Source organism: Cydia strobilella, chromosome 10 (assembly GCF_947568885.1).
Source record: "Cydia strobilella chromosome 10, ilCydStro3.1, whole genome shotgun sequence".
Lineage (NCBI taxonomy): Eukaryota > Metazoa > Arthropoda > Insecta > Lepidoptera > Tortricidae > Cydia > Cydia strobilella.
The window spans coordinates 1,835,166-1,856,445 of record NC_086050.1 but is presented as its reverse complement, the minus strand read 5'-3'; the positions used below and the strand labels follow the sequence as shown (position 1 = coordinate 1,856,445).

The window sequence follows — 21,280 nt, the reverse complement described above, 5'->3', positions numbered from 1 at the left end:
ACGTTGTACGATACACGTGCGAATATGTAATTCGCAACTCGTGTCGATTTAAAACACTCCTGCTTGTATGCTTTGTTGAAAAGCAGCTTAACAAAAAGGTTTTCTTTAAAATAAAACATTACTTTAGTGTTAGTCGTGATTCTAGATGACTATGTCATCAACAAAGGAGAAATGTAATGTTAACAAAAGTTTTGAGCAAAACCTATGAGCCTTTTTAACAGCAGAAAGGGTATTTAAAGATATTTTAAATTTATTGGATTTTGATTTTATTGTTAAAAGTTTTGTTTTTATTTTTAATGTATTTACTAACACATAGGTATAACGATGGTACTAACAATATTGTATGGAATTTTGAATGTTCTGAAATAAAGATATTTTCTTTTTTTTTTTTTTTTTTTAAAGAAAAGCGAGAAGTCGCCCACCTGATATCAAAATACCATAATCTCAAAAAAATACGTCACTACAAAATAAATTCAGTTTGATACATATAATATAAGATTTTTTACACGACTGCGTCACGCAAAAAAAAGTAATGTATTTACTGTATATTGTAACATGTTAAAGTAATGAGGACACTAAGGGCGAGCCAGCGCGCCACGAATGCTGAAGTTACGTTCCAAATGACAAATAAATTTGATTGTAATTTGTTTCTGCTTAGGGTCGGGCGCCGCGGATGATGCACAACTTTGGAGTTCAATGACACTTTAAAAGCTGCTTTATTTCTTAAACATTGCGAGTTAATTAAATTTATGTATCTAATTTATGTATTATTCAAGTTTTTGTACGCCATCAGGCAGGGTATAGTGCTACAAATATTTATTTACCGCCACTGTAATCAGTTTGACATATACTTACAAATAAAAACACTGAACTTTGAACTTTAAAAAGTTTAATTTTGTTGCATTACAGAAATAGCGCCATACTGTCCTTAATTGAAGAAAAAAACATACCTAGTTTTAATTTGTTAATTATGTTGAAACGGGTCTCTATTGTTTCCCATTTAGTTTTAAGTCATAATGTATTGTTTGTCCACATTTTCGTTAGTCATAATTTGGCTTTTCTCAGAAACGCGTAACAGGATTGCCATAAAACAAACCTAACCTAACCTATCCTATATATAGGATAACCTGAGGAAAATCCTGAAAGTTAACGGTTTCAGAATTATGACTAATGATAATATGACAATCATTACATTATGACTTTTTTTTTTTTTTTATACTACGTCGGTGGCAAACAAGCATACGGCCCTGACCCGGCCCGGACTTTCAATAATTATGTCAAACAAAGGGACCCCTGTTGAAACGAATGGTCGTATCTTTCATTTAACACGAAGAAAACATAAAAGACGAATATGACATTCAACATTTAGAAAATTGACAGGCATCAGTGAAATATCAAAAATATTCCAAATATTTACGGTTCATGATTGGTGCCGTTACTGTATCACACCCCATCTCTCAAAACGACGATTGCCCCCTACAACCTTATTTTAAGGCCAAAGCCTGTAGAGTTAGACCAAGAAAAGTCTGCAGAGATTTTGACAGCACACGCAGTGCCAGTGTTATTTTGGTTTATACGTCATAATTTCATAGAAGTTTGACGTTTAAAATAACACCTGCCGTCAAAATCTCTGCAGACTTTTCTTGGTTTAACTCTAAGCCCTTTAAAATATCAACCATGATCAACCATACTCACCCCTATGATCATTTCTACTACGTTCGCAAAAGATTCATCTATACCCTTCACACGATGCAATAACCATTGACCATTGTCTTCTCGTGTTATCAAATTTAACGGGCTCGTACTAATGGTGCCGTTAAGCGCCCCGCACACGGTCTTATCGCGTCGGCCAGCGTCTATCAATTATCCGTCGGACAGTGGATTATGCTAATGACGGTATGATTTTTCCTGCCTATCGATTTCGTGTGGCTGTGAAATTAGACAATCACGGAGTGCAAATGTCTGTAGATGTAGAAATTCTATTGCCGCCGTCAGTCTAACCAGCGTGAACGCATGAAAATCCGTTCAATAGTTTTTGAGTTCATTGGGAACATACAGACAGACAGAAGCGGCAAGGTACTTTGCTTTATAAAGTAGTGATTTTTAGCAACGAAAACTAATACCAGACATGGATAAATTACGTAAGTAAATGTTAATGCCAAGTTTCATGTAGTTTAGCATGTCGTTTTAAAATGAGAGCGTAATTTCGATTGTATAGGAGCGGCTTCTTGGCGGTGGGTTTATGTGATTATGTGAAACGTGAGATCTACATATATACTGATTTAAACTAACACGATTTTCACTCATAATTTTAAAACTAACACGGGACAAAGTGACAACCCTAGCGTACAAGTTAATAATCAAGATCAAGTACGGGTAGAGTTTTGAATGATTCACGGTTAGTATCACTAGACTTATATTGACCGGGATATAGACCGTGATTACCTTTTGTATTATTTGTGAGCTCCCGATATTTCACAACGATTGTGAACGCGACCGGACCAACAAGTGTGAATGCGACCGTTAGTAACGTTGAAAGTGAACGCAGCCGACGCGCAAGAATGAGGGTAGACAGAGCGCTGTCTACACAACTTTGACACTAACCCGCTATCTTCAGTCACCCGTGAACATGATGCATGTAACTGCGTCGAAATATCGGGAGTTCACAAATAATACAAAAGGTAATCACGGTCTATATCCCGGTCAATATAAGTCAAGTGCGGGTAGTTCGGAAAACCCGCGCGGCAAGATGTTGATAAAATTCCTCGCCAGTCTGCCTGTGACCACGAACGTAACGTCACGTTCGAAACGTCAGGCCATAAATAAACGTAAGTTTGTACGCGATTAAGTCCCGTGTTAGTTCTAAGTGACTTTGCCAGACTATACAAACGAGGGCTGTCATATAACAACGCCTCACACCACAAGTTATATTACGAGTACGCATATACGCATACGCACGGAGATACGCATTGCTGGCGGCGGTAGAAATATCAATTTCCCCGTAACCGTCACTTTTACGTCACGTTTTACGGGGAGCAATTACGGCGAGATTTCGGAGGGTGGCAAATAAATTGTGTACGTGAAATTGTAATTTGTTTTCGATATGATGTTTGTTTCCATGAGAATGGAGGAAATTAGGGGATCTTTGAGGATCCGGTGGCGGTGTCTTTTGTCACGTGTAATGATGCTGTGTTTTTTCTTATATTATTGTCAGATGTTCAGAAGACAAAAGAGGCTGTATTTACAATGGCTGCTTGTTGATATTACCTTTACCTAATTACATATAGATTAGGTACATAATAATATCGTGACATCTGGAAACTTAACAAAATCATGAGGCGTAGGTATTTCTGATTGTAATAAATAACAGGTTATTAATTTGATCTGGATTCCTTATGGATATCATCATCATCATCATCATCATGTCAGCCGATAGACGTCCACTGCTGGACATAGGCCTCCCCCAAGGCTCGCCACTCCGACCGATCCTGTGCCGCTCGCAACCACCGAATTCCCGCGACTTTCACCAGGTCGTCGCTCCATCTCGTTGGAGGCCTACCGGCAGTTCGTCTTCCGGTACGCGGACGCCACTCCAGAACCTTCCGGCCCCACCGGCCATCAGTTCTGCGAGCAATGTGCCCCGCCCACTGCCACTTAAGGTTTGCAATTCTGCGAGCTATATCGGTGACCCTAGTTCTACTGCGGATATCATCATTTCTGACTCTATCACGCAGAGAAACCCCGAGCATAGCTCTCTCCATTGCCCTCCTTATGGATATGAATATGCAAATTCAAATCAAATTCGTAACCTGTTATTACAATCAGAATACGCGGCTCCTGGGTTTAAAATTCGAAATTCTTGGTTCCGTAACATTACGACATACTTACTCCAATTTTAGATCGATTGCATCAGGCAACGTAAGGGAAAACAAAATTTTATTCACCAATCCAACATAAAATACGACTTTAGCACCTGCGAAATTGCGCTCGAGTTTTCAAACATATTTAAACAGCAAACAACTCAAATGGCGATATCGAAGCCTATTCAGCGATCATTTTGGACCCATCCCTATTGTGTACCCGCCCTTATTACCCAGTTTACACAACCAAGTCATTTTAAACCGAAACCCACAGATAATACAGTCTAAAATCAACTGGGCAAAAACAGAAACATGAGGCAAGGAGAATGGGACGTTAAAGTGTGTTGATATTAAGGTTTAAATTGCTTTGTGTGTTGTGTAGCCATTGTCCTGCGGTTTGCGGTGCTTAACGTTGGCAGTTTTGTTCACGGTACAGGTCTGTTCTTAACGCTAGATACTACACTAAATACATACTAATAAAATGAAATAAGCCTAAATAAATATTATGGGTCAATCTTAAACAAATCCCACATAGTCCCACAATAACGCAGCGTCTTACGTAAGCGAACAACTCGCGAACGCAAAGCGAAGCAGCGTGACGTGGCCCGGCGGGCCCACGGCGTTCGCGTTCGCAACGAGATCGCCCACGTAGGACACTTCTATAGGTATCAAAGGATTTTCACCCCGTGCCGCATCGCATGACAGTTGTCAAACCGGTTAGCAGCTGATTTTACTGCTCCGCAATTTTTATTATATTATTTATGATTATTTTGAGTAAAATTACTACAATTTACTCTGTAAAAGAATATATACAAATAATTAAATAAATAATGAACATGCTTTGATTAATTAATTTGTTATATAATTTGACATTGATGTGTGTATAGTACTAGATCTATTTAATAATCCTTTTTATAATGTTATTTTATTTTAGACAGTATATATTTTTTATCGACATCATTTACTTTCTAGTACTATAGTCATATTCCATATAGGAAACATTAGAGCAAAATTTTAACATACTTATTGGTTTTGGACTGACTTGTGGTAAGTATGTTTATAAAATGACCCTTAAGGCCACTTGCACCATTCACTAACCCGGGGTTAACCGGTTAAACCTGTAGTTATCATTGTTACCAGTACAATTAGACATTAGATTAACGGTTTGACCGCTTAACTCCGGGTTAGTGGAATGGTGCAAGTGGCGCTTAGTGTTGTGTGTTTCGGCATAGGCTTCTACCCACTCTTTCCAGTGCTGTAAAAGCACTTGCGAGTGCGAGATAGATATTATGCTTCATAACGTGGGATCTACTAAGCGGTAATCTATATTTCAGGGATATGTGTATTTAGTCCGCAGGGGTGATTCTCAAAGTTTAGTATTTTGAAGTTTTATTTCTGGGTTCGTGTGTTATGGTGGCTATTAGTATTCAGTATATTTATTGCATTATGTCGTGGACTAGCTACAAGACGATGTTTTTAGGACCTTGTCATAGTTATGGACTATGACAAGGTCCTAAATTTTACACGCTAGCTTATTCCGGAACGCAATTTTACACGCTAGCTTATTCCGGAACGCAATTTTACATGCTAGCTTATTCCGGAACGCAATTTTACACGCTAGCTTATTCCGGAACGCAACTTTCATTTCGAAATGGTATAGTCCGCATAAGCTAACCTTGCAGCAACTTGAACGGAACAAAGTGGGGAAGGGCCATTATATAAATGTCATATTTTCATAGAAATGTAACATTAATGATGACGTTGCCACATTTTGTCATTGCAAATGCCGTGCAAAATTAGCTTGATCCGACTCTAAAAATATATTATTACGAAATACGTAGACGTGACAAACCATTTCGTATAACGTATAATTACTTTTTAAGAAGGTAAATGCAGGAATACCTAAGTGAAATGACACGCAAATCAAAAATCTCAATACCGTTCTTGTACCTACCTCCTTATTGACAACCAACATTTGTTAAAAACGGTAATAAATTAATTAACCGCAGTAAATAACCCCTTTCTATTCAAAACTTGCAACAGGCAAACGCCATATTTCAACGTCAAATGAATGTAAATATTCTGCAATATTATTTAAAACCGCACCCCCATAAAGGGGCAATTCTGAAGAGTTTTCGCTTAAAGTCACTTGAGGCGAGACGAAAGAAACAGGGCATAGTAAAAATAAAACAGTATACTCAGTTAGCTCCCGAAACATAACTTTCCTGGGGACGCTTTTTGGCCATAAACAAATTAAGTGCTCCACCGCGCGTTGGTAACAGCAATAATATCCGTTGGAAAATCAATTTGAATTTAAAATTTGCGATTTGCGCGACAATAGAAACAATTGAATGAGCTTTCTAATTGCTATTACGTATGTTATGTGCTTAACTGCTTATGTGTGTATGGGTAGAGATAACTTGTAGGTATAAGTGCCCGATATACTGGCCTAAGTACTTTGGTGTCCAGCCTATGTGAAACGTAAAACAAAGATGCGAATAATTTACTAAAAATACCGATAAATACATCAGCATCACTTACTATACTTTTTTACCCTTGACAAACTGTAAAACTGCCATGTTTTTGTTTAACGAGTAGCTACTAATGCTGATTCCACTACGTTCCGGCGAGATGCAGCGGGCGGTGAACTCTCCCGAGATGAGACTTGCACCTGCACTGCCCTTTTATCAAAGCAATTTCACTACAAAAATGAAAATGCCATGCATAAATGAAACACCTAATGCTAATTTTCTGATGAAATGCCAACAATTTCGGTGTACTGCCTTTGAATTACAAATTAAAGTAGTCGCGAGAGAACTTGATTATGCATCTCGTGAAATTGTCTGCAATTTTGTTGCAATTTAAAATGGTGTTTTTTTTTTAAAGTTTAAGAAGACATAGTGTGTTTCAAAACAAGCATTATACAAACGTGTCAAATGTCAATCCTAGCAAATTACCTACCTAATATTTCCCTTACATAAAGAAACGTGTAGTGACAAACTAAACACATTTTGCACGCTTTTATTTATACCATTTAATATTAGGAAAATAAAACAATTTCGCCCCAAATGTCGTGTCAGCGATAACGGTCTAAATATAACATCATTCATTCGGAATGCTTTTAGTGAATGAAACGATCAATTCGTTTAATTCCATTCAGTGGCTCATAATATAGGTGAGCGATAAGAGCTGGCGATAATTGTCGCGCATTTATGAATGTCGTCGAGTTACGAACAGTTCTAGAATAGGCCCCTGAGTTAATTAGAGTTTTTAATTTAAACCATGATTAAATTTAAGACATTAGTACTGTTTACAAGTGGAGTGAAAAGGTTTTTAAGAAGAGGGATTTAGGAAATTAGTTCTGCTATTTCTTTGAGTGGGTAATTTGTCTCGCTTTAAGTATTAACTCGACATGTAGTGACGAGATTACGACATTCACGACTACCTATATTTTTTAGGTTATAGCAGGCAAACGAGCAGACGAATCGCCTGATGATAAGCGATTACCGCCGCCCATGGACACCCGCAACACCAGAGGGGTTGTAAGTGCGTTGCTGGAATTTAAGATGGGTACGCTCTTTTCTTGTATATATAGGTATGAAGGAAAAATATGTCTAGGAAGCTAATTCGAACTTACGTTTAAATGTCAACATGATATCTAGATTATGTTAATTGTACCCCTGTGACTCAGCTCAGCTCAGCTTTTGACTCATATTGGGTCATCGCGCCAGGCAAATAAGTAATACATATGCTAGGGTACTCACACCTCGATGGCCTTGTTCCAGTTGATGACGTAACCGCTCAGCGCGAACGTCTCTATGTTGACCACATGCACGTTGCCGCGCTCCGTGCCCACGTGCACCCATTTTGACTGCAGCGGTAAGTGCAAACATGTGATTCTGCAACAAATGTATAGTTATTTTAATAACAAAACTTCCGTGAGACACAGACATATTAAATATATTAATAACGGGTCACTCACGTATTTTAAGTCGAAAAACGCTCGACATGTTGTGACATGTGTTGTCGTTATTCGACTGAAAGTGAGGCTTGGAAAGTTTTATGAATGAGGGCGTCAGACTCTAAACATCATTATATAAGTAATGTCAGGAAATAATAACATAAACCGCCAGCACCGTTCAATACAGTTTCCCATGAAACCTGGTTAAGATTCAGTACAGTTTAGTATTCAAAATGCACGACAGGAATAACATTCGGGTGCATACAAAACATCGGAATTTGAATACTGGAGCAGCTAGTACGAGTAGCAAGCATTTGAGAACACTTATATTATTTTATACCAAGAAAATATCATTTAAAATAGAGAAAGAGATCTACTCGAAATTATCGAATTTAGGAATCGCAGTGCATTCACAGTGCATTTCCTTTCTACAGCGTTTATTTTTTTAGTTCAGTGCTACGTAAATGAATTTAATAATTTATTCTCTACTGTCGAAAGTTGGGCTAGAGTAGGAATTACAGCTCAAACCTAGGTATACCCGTGTCCGTGAGAGGTATGTGGTATGTGTCTCCCCTTGTTATGACAATTTTTTCGTAACCCCCAACCTGCCTTCAGCAGTATCTATCTTTTTAACATTATACGTGGTATTTTCTATAAAAAGGGACCTTATTGTCGTTGGCGCTTACGCCATTATTAACCATGCTCCGATATAAATACAATGCCGCGCGACGCTGTGCGGCGTAAGCGCCATCGACAATAAGGTCCCTTTTCATAGAAAATGCCCCATACAATGTACCCCCTTCCCATCCGTTTACGACCCATAGATACCATACATTAAAAAACACTGTTGAAAATACTTTACCAACCATTATACTCATGCATACCAGCAATTTAAAAAGCACATAACATATCTGATTTACACAAATCATCGAAACGTAACTCAGGAGGGATTACGGCTCTGTACGTATGTCCAATACACCAATATTAATCCGACACCATCCAATATTCCAGGGGATACGGAGATATTTACACTTGTCGAATTCACAAAGTAATTTCAGATTTCAACGAATAAAAAGTTTAAAAATTAACACTGAGTGGGTTTTTAGGGTTTCGTATCCAAAGGGTAAAAACGGGACCCTATTAGTAAGACTCCGCTGTCCGCCTGTCCATCTGTCTGTCACCAGGCTGTATCTCATGAACCGTGATAGCTAGACTGTTGAAATTTTCACAGATGATGTATTTCTGTTGCCGCTATAACAGCAAATACTAAAAACAGAATAAAATAAATATTTAAGTGGGGCTCCCATACAACAAACGTGATTTTTTTGCCGTTTTTTGCGTAATGGTACGGAACCTTTCGTGCGCGAGTCCGACTCGCACTTGGCCGGTTTTTTATACATTAATGTGAAAGATAAGATCGTCTACAGGCTCTCGTCGCTTCTAACTATTGCGTTTGTGCACATACTTCACTTACAGGTTACAGGTCGGTAGAGCAGAACGAGCGAAGCTTTTGCTTTCTGACTGTGTCTGAACGAGTAAATAAATAAATAAATAAAATATTAAATAAATAAATATTATAGGGACATTATTACACAAATAGACTAAGTCCCACGGTAAGCTCAATAAGGCTTGTGATGTGGGTACTCAGACAACGATATATATAATATATAAATACTTAAATATCACACAAATAAATGCCCTTACCGGGATCCGAACCCAGGACCATCGGCTTCATAGGCAGGGTCTACCCACTAGGCCAGACTGGTCGTCAAAGTACGTATACAAACACGAGAGTTCTTATCTCAATGTGGTAATGAAACGCTTTATGTCTCTCTATCACTCTTTCATATTAGTGCGACAGTGATAGTTGCGTTTCGATCGCTACGGAGCGTAAGCGATTGGCATGTTGACTACGCACCCTGGTCCGCTATAGTCTGTATCTTTAGGTATTTAAGAGAATGTAAACAAACCACAATAAGGTATTTTATTGGGCAAGAAAATTCTTCAATTAATTTAAACTCAATGTGCAAAAACTTACAGAAGTTTTATTACTATATATTACTTAGCGTAACAATGACGCTGCTGTAATCGTACTATTTTGTTAATAGGAATATATCGGGATGGTTTGATTAATTAATAGTAATTTAGTTTTGAAATATTTGCTATTACTTCGCCATAGTGAAGAACCTCAAACAAGATCGAATATTTAGCCGTTTGAGGGTAGATGAAAACATTACACGATTAAATTAAATAGGTTAAAGCCAGAACGATGAATGAACGGATCCAAGCAGTTTTCTATTTTGTTGATAAATGTTTCAAATAGTTATTTATAGTAGTTATATAGTTTTGTAATATTTGTTACTACTTCGCCCTAGAGAAGAACCTAAAACGAGATCGAATATTTAGCCGTTTGAGGGTAGATGAAAACATTACACGATTAAATTAAATAGGTTAAAGCCAGAACGATGAAAGAACTGATTCAAACAGTTTTCTATTTTGTTGATAAATGTTTCAAGTAGTTATAGTAGTTATTTAGTTTTGTAATATTTGTTATTACTTCGCCCTAGAGAAGAACCTAAAACGAGATCGAATATTTAGCCGTTTGAGGGTAGATGAAAACATTACACGATTAAATTAAATAGGTTAAAGCCAGAACGATGAAAGAACTGATTCAAGCAGTTTTCTATTTTGTTGATAAATGTTTCAAGTAGTTATAGTAGTTATTTAGTTTTGTAATATTTGTTATTACTTCGCCCTAGAGAAGAACCTAAAACGAGATCGAATATTTAGCCGTTTGAGGGTAGATGAAAACATTATACGATTAAATTAAATAGGTTAAAGCCAGAACGATGAAAGAACGGATCCAAGCAGTTTTCTATTTTGTTGATAAATGTTTCAAGTAGTTATAGTAGTTATTTAGTTTTGTAATATTTGTTATTACTTCGCCCTAGAGAAGAACCTAAAACGAGATCGAATATTTAGCCATTTGAGGGTAGATGAAAACATTACACGATTAAATTAAATAGGTTAAAGCCAGAACGATGAAAGAACGGATCCAAGCAGTTTTCTATTTTGTTGATAAATGTTTCAAGTAATTATAGTAGTTATATAGTTTTGTAATATTTGTTATTACTTCGCCCTAGAGAAGAACCTAAAACGAGATCAAATATTTAGCCGTTTGAGGGTAGATGAAAACATTACACGATTAAATTAAATAGGTTAAAGCCAGAACGATGAAAGAACGGATCCAAGCAGTTTTCTATTTTGTTGATAAATGTTTCAAGTAATTATAGTAGTTATATAGTTTTGTAATATTTGTTATTACTTCGCCCTAGAGAAGAACCTAAAACGAGATCAAATATTTAGCCGTTTGAGGGTAGATGAAAACATTACACGATTAAATTAAATAGGTTAAAGCCAGAACGATGAAAGAACGGATCCAAGCAGTTTTCTATTTTGTTGATAAATGTTTCAAATAGTTATAGTAGTTATATAGTTTTGTAATATTTGTTATTACTTCGCCCTAGAGAAGAACCTAAAGATCGAATATTTAGCCGTTTGAGGGTAGATGAAAACATTACACGATTAAATTAAATATTAGGTTAAAGCCAGAACGATGAAAGAACGGATCCAAGCAGTTTTCTATTTTGTTGATAAATGTTTCAAATAGTTATAGTAGTTATATAGTTTTGTAATATTTGTTATTACTTCGCCCTAGAGAAGAACCTAAAACGAGATCGAATATTTAGCCGTTTGAGGGTAGATGAAAACATTACACGATTAAATTAAATAGGTTAAAGCCAGAACGATGAAAGAACGGATCCAAGCAGTTTTCTATTTTGTTGATAAATGTTTCAAGTAGTTATAGTAGTTATATAGTTTTGTAATATTTGTTATTACTTCGCCCTAGAGACGAACCTAAAACGAGATCGAATATTTAGCCGTTTGAGGGTAGATGAAAACATTACACGATTAAATTAAATATTAGGTTAAAACCAGAACGATGAAAGAACTGATTCAAGCAGTTTTCTATTTTTACACGACTGCCCAAAAAAAGAGTGTAATGTTTTGTTGATAAATGTTTCAAGTAGGACCCGAAAATGTAAAAAACATTTTAAATATATTAATAACGGGTCACTCACGTATTTTAAGTCGAAAAACGCTCGACGGTTCACTCCGTACCCGACCCGTTACCCGTTATTAATATATTTAACATGTCTGTGTCTCACGGAAGTTTTGTTATTAAAATTGTAAGAACACATTGTTTACATTTATTTAACTATCTAAAGATACAGACTTATAGCACGTGGTCGGAAAACTTTCTGAATAGCCTGTAAGATGATTGACGTTACCGTCCGTCCGGTCTACCATTTCCCGCCGTGGCTAACCAACGCATTGTCCCTTGACTCATAAACGAATCTAAACCTTGTCAGTGAGACTGTAAGTCTATTTTTATTCGCGCGAGCGGCAGAAAATCTGTATCAAACTATCAACCGTGTTGCTTTCATCTGTTTCACATTCAAATCTAAACCTTGTAGCGTATACAGAAAGTTGATATTCAATCGCTCGACAGAGCACGTTTCATGCTATCACCTTCGTCGCTACCCGCATTGTAATCTCAACCTTATTGTTCCAACTTTACAGTCCATTTTGAGACGAACTTTATCAGAAATCTCTTTGCATATGTTTGAAATGCAACCGTATTGCGACTATCCAAAGTCTATTTCGATTTCAAAAAAGCGAATTCAACTCCATTCAAATATGAACTCTATTGATCCGACTTAGGGTTTGTTTTGGCGTGTTTTGTTGTTTGGCAAAGTATGGAGTTTGTGCGGTGCTCATACAATGGGCTTAGATAAACAAAAGCCACCGCCGACACGGCTTTGATGCCCGGCGGAGGCTTTTCAATATCATTGTTCATTATACCGCGGTATTACTTGACTTAAAAGGAATATTGAGTTTTGATTTGTGTGAGTGCTTGTAATTGAATTAACGATTACTCATATTTAAACATAAGTTTAGTTAATAAATAACCCTGATTATGCGTCTATTATATATATGATTATAAATAATATTGGCATTATGGCTAAAATTTATATGAATGTGACCCATTGTTGGGCTTAGGCCTCTTTTTATGTACAGTCAGCTGCAGAGAAAAGGCACCCCCCCTGCATACAAAGTTCTGTAAATTGGTATGGACGTGGGGTACATTTTCTCTGCAGCTGACTGTACAAGGACATCAAGCTTTAGCTTTATGGCCTCCAAACTGGCCTAGAGCGGGTTGGGGAGTTTAGAACACCCATTTTTTGCACGTATACATACATAGTACATACCTACTTACTTTTATCACTTACGACATACACTTAAAGGTAGTACCTAGCTATTATATTATACATTTAACTTTTGTTGAAAAAAAGTAGTTCAAACTGTTCAGTTCTGTTGTTACCAGGGACCGGACAACCCTTTCCGCGATAAAACCCTTTCAATGGGCGACACTTAAACACGGCTAACACATTGAAAGACTTTCCCTTTTGAACTGCAAGCCCATTCATACCCTTATCTTTGACTACCCCTTACCGAAAAGCTAACCAAAAATAAGGGTAGCTCTTAATAAGGGTTACCCTTATCTTTAAACGCTTTTTATAAAGGTTTCCCTTTGCGTGAAAGAGACAGGATTAGTATATATCTACGGTAGTGTATGAAAAGGAAGAAAATACGTGCCTAGTCAAAGAACGCCGCCGTCGCCGCCGACGATCGCTCGGATTCGAAGTAATGTGTGCTTTATGAACAAGGTAGACGACTTAAATTAGCACGCTTATATGCTAAAACGAAAGCCTTTTATAAGGCTAACCCTTATAAGCAATATGCAAGGTGTTGGTGAGCGGATGATAAGGGTTTTGTAAGGGTATTTGGGCTACCGATTACTCAAATGTGGTAGCTTTATATAAGGGTTTTTAAAACCAAAACAAAGGGTTTCGTCTGGCAAAGGGTATGGTGAGTTAAGCCTTATGCAATAACCTTATAAAACCCCGATAAGGGATAGCGGGCCGGTCCCTGGTTGTTACTGCCAGTGACAGGGCAAAACAATGTTGTAGCACTTGTAGCTCGCTACGCTGCTACGAGAGGAGCGTCTGTAGTGAGTGCTACGATGAAAAAAGTTAATGCATCGTACAAGTACAAGCGTCTTTAATGTAACTACTTGATATCGATTACAATTTATAATTATTAATTATCATGTTCCATAAGAGTCCCCGGCAAGCTCGGCCTTTCACTTTCCCATACAAACAGAGTTCCGTTCTCATTTTAAAACTACGTTTTGGATTGTAATGAAACTTTGCACATACAATGACATGAGGTATATCTAGGTCTGAAATTAGTTTATATAGCTCCAGTTTATAAAACAAACGAAATAGAGCAAAAACAAGTCTTGTATGAAAAACGTAAATTCGCTGTATTTATTTAACTATGGTAGATGAAGCTACATAAACTAATTTCAGACATAGATGTACCTTATCCTATTGTTAGTACAAAGTTTCAGAGCAAACTAGCTAGTTGTTTTAAAATGAGAGCGGAACTACGTTTGTATGGAGAACCGCGCTTGCCGGGGACCCAATTCAATAACTACTCTAGTATAACACCATGAGTACACATATACAGATTGCACCATAGGGGGCGTTCAAATATTACGTAACGCAATTTTCGAAGATTTTAGACCCCCCCTCCACCCCGTGTAACGCGCCGTAACGTTTAACGTTATATATTCATTGAAAAAATGTAACATAACAATATCCAATTCATAGATACTTACAGAGTAGAAATGTTGCGTAAATAAATATGTTCATGAATAAAGGTTGATGGAATACCTGATAAATAACTATGCCTTATTACATATCGCTGCCCCAATTACAGGGTTCTATGTTACATTTTCAAGATAGTTGAAATTCGACTTAATGTCACTATGATAAAGTTCAAATTTCAGTTCGATAAAAGTGACACATAGAACCCTGTTATTACAGCGATATATTTCAACGTATTTTAGTTTACGAGCTTTTCTTTCACAAAATATTTCAGTAGATCAATAAATGTGGCATTCCATACCTAAAGGAGATGTAAATGGAGCATAAGGACCCTTCAGGCATGGAATGTCACCAATGTATTTACATTACAATAAATAATTTTACGGTTTACTCACCTGTTTTTAGTCACTCGCGCGACATGTTTCGAAGAGCCTAGGTCTCCTTTCTCAAGCACTAACAGTGCGAGCAGCGTTCACGACGGCCGTTTTATTGACTAAAAACAAGTGAGTCTAAACCGTAAAATTATTTAAGGCGGTTCCCTGAGCCAGAAGGCGAAAAATCTCCTTACATGATCATGTTTTTCTAAGAGGCGTTGATATTAGTAGACGTGGAAAAAATATATGTACTTCTTGACTATAATATCTTTAATAACATAGCTTCCGATACACGAATTATGACACTTCGCTCGATACAATTAATTCCCAAAGTAACCTCTAACTCGGACTTTTAATCCAACTTTACTCGGTTATTTATTATGTGATACTGATAAACAAAAAAAGAAGAAAAAACAATCTTAACTTAATAGTAATTTCATAGCTTTCGAATTTCGATATTGTAAGGTAACGTTTTTAAAATAAATAAAAATCGACAAAAGTCGATCAAAATTGACACTTGGCGTGCATTATCTTTCCCGTTCTTTCTTGCGAAATGTGACAGTGACAGCAGCAAACATATGGAACGGCCTTAATTGCGCCCTACTTTGTACAACACAATTCTGCAGGCGCCTATACATCGCCAGACCGATCGTGAAGATCATTGGGGAAGGCCTTTGCTAGGAGCAGATGATTTTCAGTTGATATGATGATAAGGAGGCAGATGACCAGATCTGTACCAAATTTCGTTGTTTCAACAAGATGTTGGCGATGTCACGGTGTGATTAGACAATCCTGAATATTCAAATACAGTACAAAGCCTGCACCAACAAACGTCTCTTTTTGGCCCAGTGGTTGACTGGTAGAGAATGCCTTAAGGCATTAAGTCCACCATTTGTACATATTTTATGTGCAATAAAGTATAAACAAATAAATAAATATTCAGCTGTCAGCTTCACAAACGCCAACTTTTCCGTGTAACTATAAAACTCCTTATTCCGTTCACATAAAGTCGATTATTGACTTACGCACAGATATTGGTTGCGTTGAATTGAAAACTTTATCAAAACGATATTGATGTCTGGAGGTATACAAGGTGTTCACGAGGAAACGTTTTAACCACGCTTTTCTGAGGCCAAAAGAAGGAAAAAAATGTTTATTAAGTACATTTTTGAGGTCAAATTCGCAAAAAAAAAATTTTTTGTTTTTTTTTCGATTTTTCAGATGTATTTGTACATAAAAATTCAATATTATTGGTAAACTTGTCACTTAAAATGGACTTTTACTTTTTTTTTCGTAAAACGTAGTTTGTACAAAGTGTTACTTGTCACTTTTTGACATCTATCAATAAGGTTACTTAGATTACGTCCCACAGTGGCAACATCGACATCAAAAATGCGTTTTGCACTATGTAACAATAAAAACTTTCTTTTTTAAATTGGTATTAACTCTGAAACTAGGCAAATTACAGAAAAGTTTATAGGACATTATAGTCTTTAAATATGATCAAGGAATACGCTGTTAAAATTATTCGGTATCCTCATGTTACACCGTGTATAAATCAAACCTAAAACAATAGTTTGTGTGGGTTAGATCAAATATTCTAACGGATTTGAAGGGTATCTCGGTCTCGATATTGGTTTTGTAATATAACGATAAATTAACATGATGTAACAGAAACTCTAAACTTCAATATAATCATGTTTAGATATGTGTACTCAAATAGCTACACTAACTGCATTGTATTACTTAATATGCGTATTCAGACGTGGCATGATGAGTTTATTTATTTATTTACTATTTTTAGTGAGCTCTAAATTTTTAGAAACGAAATCTGCTGTAGGCATGACTAGGAATCCTTGGCCAGTGATAGTTGTGATAGCACACACACACGCACACACGTACACATGTTATGCAAGCCATATCTAGTTTGTATAGAATGCTTTTTTACTCCCTTCTTTTTTTTGTGTTTCCACTTAGTTATTGCATGTTAATTGTACTTTTGTGGACATCTGTTATTGGCTATGTTTTCTGTTCACTATGATTTGTATTAATTTTTGTATTGCTGTTGATGCCCCAAATAAATAAAATAAATAAATTAAATAGTAGATAACATTTTGCCATTACATTTTGAACTCTAAACAAATGGATACAACGTCGTATTTTATTCGCAATTTTGTAAATTAGAGTTCATTCAATAGCGTAACGCGTTCAAACGCCTCGATTACGGCAAACTGAATTATTCATCGGAATTCAGAGCACGAAACACAATTCCAATCCCAAGGTCACCCAATCTCCTTATGAATGTCACATGTGATCAAAGGAAATTAAGAAATTTGGCGGGAAATAAGCCAAGAAATAGGAATAGAATACTTATTAAGGAACGCGTTTAAAGGGGCCCAGGGGACGATATCGGTCTGTCAGTTGTTCGGAACTGTTCTAACTGACAGGCCGATATCGTCCGGCGGACTGATAGTCAGTGGGCCCCCTAAGAAGCTTGTATCGGGTTAATTTTCGAATGTGCACAGAAATTGTGCTTTATCTCTGCTGTGACTTGTGACTAAGGATAATTATGTCTCCGTATCGTCGGGTGACAACCAAAACGTACTTATAACTACCACAAGTTTAGAGCCATAATAAACCGTATAAATAGTAATAAACGAGGTTGATTATTGTTTAATATTTTTTTTGGCAATTATTAGTGAGTTTTGATTGTAATCTGACCTCAAACCTTTGTCACCTCACCTGTTAGGTAGGACTAGGGTCAGTTGCTGGTGGTGTTAGGCAAGCTCACTTAACCAATTTAACGAACATTTTTGCATATGGAGGTAAATTATCTAATAGCAGTGTCTTCTTCCTCGCGTTGTCCCGACATTTTGGGGGGCTCTGCAACTGATTCCAAGAATTGGCGTAGGCACTAGTTATTTACGAAAGCGACTGCCATCTGACCTTCCAACCCAGAGGAAAAACTAGGGCTTATTGGGATTAGTCCGGTTTCCTCACTATGTTTTCCTTCACCGAAAAGCGACTGGTATAAATGTGAAATGATATGTCGTTCATAAGTTCCGAAAAACTCGTTGGTACGAGTCGGAGTTTGAACTCGCGACCTCCGGATTGCAAGTTGTACGCTCTTACCGCTAGGCCACCAGCGCTTCTAATAGCAGTGTATTAAAATTAAGAACTAATGATAATAATACTAATGATGATAATAATAGACTCCATCGGCTCTAAAAATAATACGTAAATACTTTGAAAAAATTGTGTTCTGAAATTAAGAGGCCGGTGTCGATTTTAGTCGCAAAAATGTAAAATTGATAGATTTAGTCCGTGAAATTTTACAACTTTTGTTACCTAATTGAAATAACAAGTACTGGTTTCTATTAGCACGTCTTCTTATCTTACCTTTTATCAAATCAATTTTTTGAAAACAGACTCACTAAATTAGTAATGTTTGCTTTTCTGATGGACGTTTAGGTAAACGCGCGTAAAGCACTGATTTTGTCGCTCTTATTTGTAAATTTCGTAAAGTTTGAACGGCTAAACATGGTAATTTTGTATTACACATATCCTGTACTTGACGTTTATCAGACTACATTTTTATTATTATGACTTTGAAGTAGTGTAAATGAAAGTTAGACGAAATCAATTTTCTTCAGAAATTACTTCAAAACAAGTGACAACTTCTCTGAAAATCGACTTGATTTCAACGTAATTTTGATACTTAAACAATCTACAACATTTGCTGAAACTATTTTTATACATCAATTTGTATAATTTACCACCATGATTTTTTGATGAATTTTTAAAAACTGCCCCTTCTCTTCATGCATTACCGGTGACGCACGGTCGCGACCTCATTATTAAAAGGCAAGATGAGAAGACGTGCTAATAGAAATCAATACTTGTTATTTAGATATTACGTAACAAAACGTGTATAATTTCAACGACTAAATCTATCAATTTTACATTTTTGCTCCAAAATCGACTACGGCCTCTTAAGACTACAGATTGAGACAGTTTTGAGGGTTACACTTCATAGCCAATCCTTATAACCTAGTCATTAGAATCTTAGAGCAAAATATATTTTATATAGGTACTAATAACAATACCTACCTTATCATTTGCTTATCACGCATCAGTCCTCACACTCCTAATAACGGTCCACAAATCAAGCGAATCAATGGCCAATTGTCATGATTAACACGATTAGCGGCAGGCAGATTGGCTGGATTATCGGACATTGTATGTAGTTGCATAATTATTATGTATTAATTACAAGAACATGGGTTGGTAAATTACCGAAACGCATATCAAATACGATTTGACGGTTATGTAGCATAATTTCTAAAATCAAATATCCTAAGTACGAAATTCCCAAAGACAGACTATTGAAAATCAAAATGTGTAATGTACGAAATTCCTAAAGAAGCATGTCCTACGTTAATCAAACTATTTTTTTAAATGCCTAAAGTACAATACTGCTTGTGCACAAAAATATCAACGACCTTTTTTCTTACGTCCAGTTGACCTAAGTTTCATGTTATTTTACAATGCGCCCGGTATGAAGCTAGGAATATCAACGAATGCAATTGGTATGATCGATCTGCCGCCTCTTTTATTAGGCAGATCGTGATATGCCTGGGTTATTCTTAGTCAGATCGTGAAAGGGCGGCGTTTCATGATATGCCTAGAAATATCTCGACATGCCCGACTTTACGATCTGCCGCCGACATATATACATGCCAGATTACAGCTTTCTAGCACTAACGATAACGGAGCAAAGCCTCGGACAGATGGACATAGCGAAACTATAACTAGTTCCTTGGTGACTACGAAACCCTAAAAAGATACCTTGGTAAAATTAATGCTACGTGGTAACTGAGAAAAATCTAATATTTTAATAATTCCGAAAAAGTATATAATATCATTTTCATCTAACCATAGTTTTGATGAATGGCTACCAGAAACTATAAAACTATACTTTATTGTATATAGAAAGAAAATCAACTAAAACAGAAATAACTTTTCAATTAAAAAAATTAATAACCCCCTGCGATATATGCCAACAAAATCTATTTTATGAAAAATTCCCTTCATCATTTTGGAAAAGAGTTGATACTCCCAGTCTCAAGCACTCGGTAAGTCGTCGATAAACCGTGCGACCGGACGCCACGATTAATCGCGACCTATAATCGCACCTCCAGCCGGTAACAGGCCGATTATTAACTGTGACGGAGCGTAATCTGTCCCGGTACCGATTAAGACGAAAGGGGACGACCGCCTCGAAACCGGTTTTCCATACAAACGTTATCCCCATTTTCCTCTCTGGATATTAACATAATAGAAAATATTTTTACACAATTTGACGTATTTTAATCATAGCTATGCCCGACCGTTAGATTTTTTGATTTTTCAGTTATTATAAGAGTTAGGAGCGAAAAACGTTTCATAAAAAAAAATTAAAAGCTTCTATCTGCTGTAATTAAGTGAAAATAGGTCGGCAATAGCTACATCAAATTGTGTAAAAATATTTTATGTAATGTCAGTATTCAGGGAGGAAAATGAGGACTACGTTTGTATAGAGAATCGATCATCCCCTATCCTTAATCGGCACAATATTGAATGCCGGGGTCGTGTATAGATTGAGATCTAATTTGTCCTGTCTGTGAATATTACAACATGATATAGACACAATTTTGATAAGGGTCAGATCGGATACATACGGACCGATAGGTGATACAATCAGAACTGTTTATAACTCTACTTTTTTTTGTTTCTAATTAATTTTACTTTAGTTTGTTTTCATCTTGGAAGACCTCTGTTGTTATTAGAATAACTATAACTATAACTAGAAGCCCCTAGAGGGGCTAATGAACTAAGTGTTCAACAAGGATTATTGTAAGGCTTCTATTGCCATTAATTTTCAATTAGGTATGCTTCTTTTTCGTCTCTTTGTACGCATGTGCGTGTGCGTAAGTGCTAGCATTAGTTTAAAATTGAATATTTTGTAACTACCTGTGAGTTCCTGTAATTGGCTTCCTGTTTTAATCTTGTTGATTATTGTAAGTGTATAGCTGTTGGTTCTCCTTAACATAAATAAATAAATAACAACACCCCAAGAGACCGATGAACTAATAATAAGGTCGTGATAACCGAAAGTCGCTATAACCGAGAAAGGTTCATATTGTACCAAAATGGGACTTTAAAACTAGGGAACAAATCAAATTATTTTATGAAACATTTTGATTTGTGTTTTTTAAGTAGTCACACTACTATATATAAATTATAAAC

The 21,280-nt window shown here is 36.5% G+C and overlaps 2 protein-coding genes across 4 annotated transcripts in view; both read right to left on the bottom strand.

Annotated features, from left to right (window-relative positions):
- LOC134744903 (syntaxin-binding protein 5) overlaps window positions 1-21,280 on the bottom strand; it is a 431,872-nt gene that overhangs the window by 71,251 nt on the left and 339,341 nt on the right. Inside the window, exon 4 of the mRNA XM_063678851.1 lies at window positions 7,625-7,759. Coding sequence (XP_063534921.1) covers window positions 7,625-7,759 — 135 coding nt within the window. The remainder of the gene's footprint in view (window positions 1-7,624; window positions 7,760-21,280) is intronic.
- The window catches only part of LOC134744846 (cathepsin L-like), a 480,196-nt gene that overhangs the window by 133,949 nt on the left and 324,967 nt on the right, over window positions 1-21,280 (bottom strand). The gene's annotated exons all lie outside the window — the stretch shown is intronic.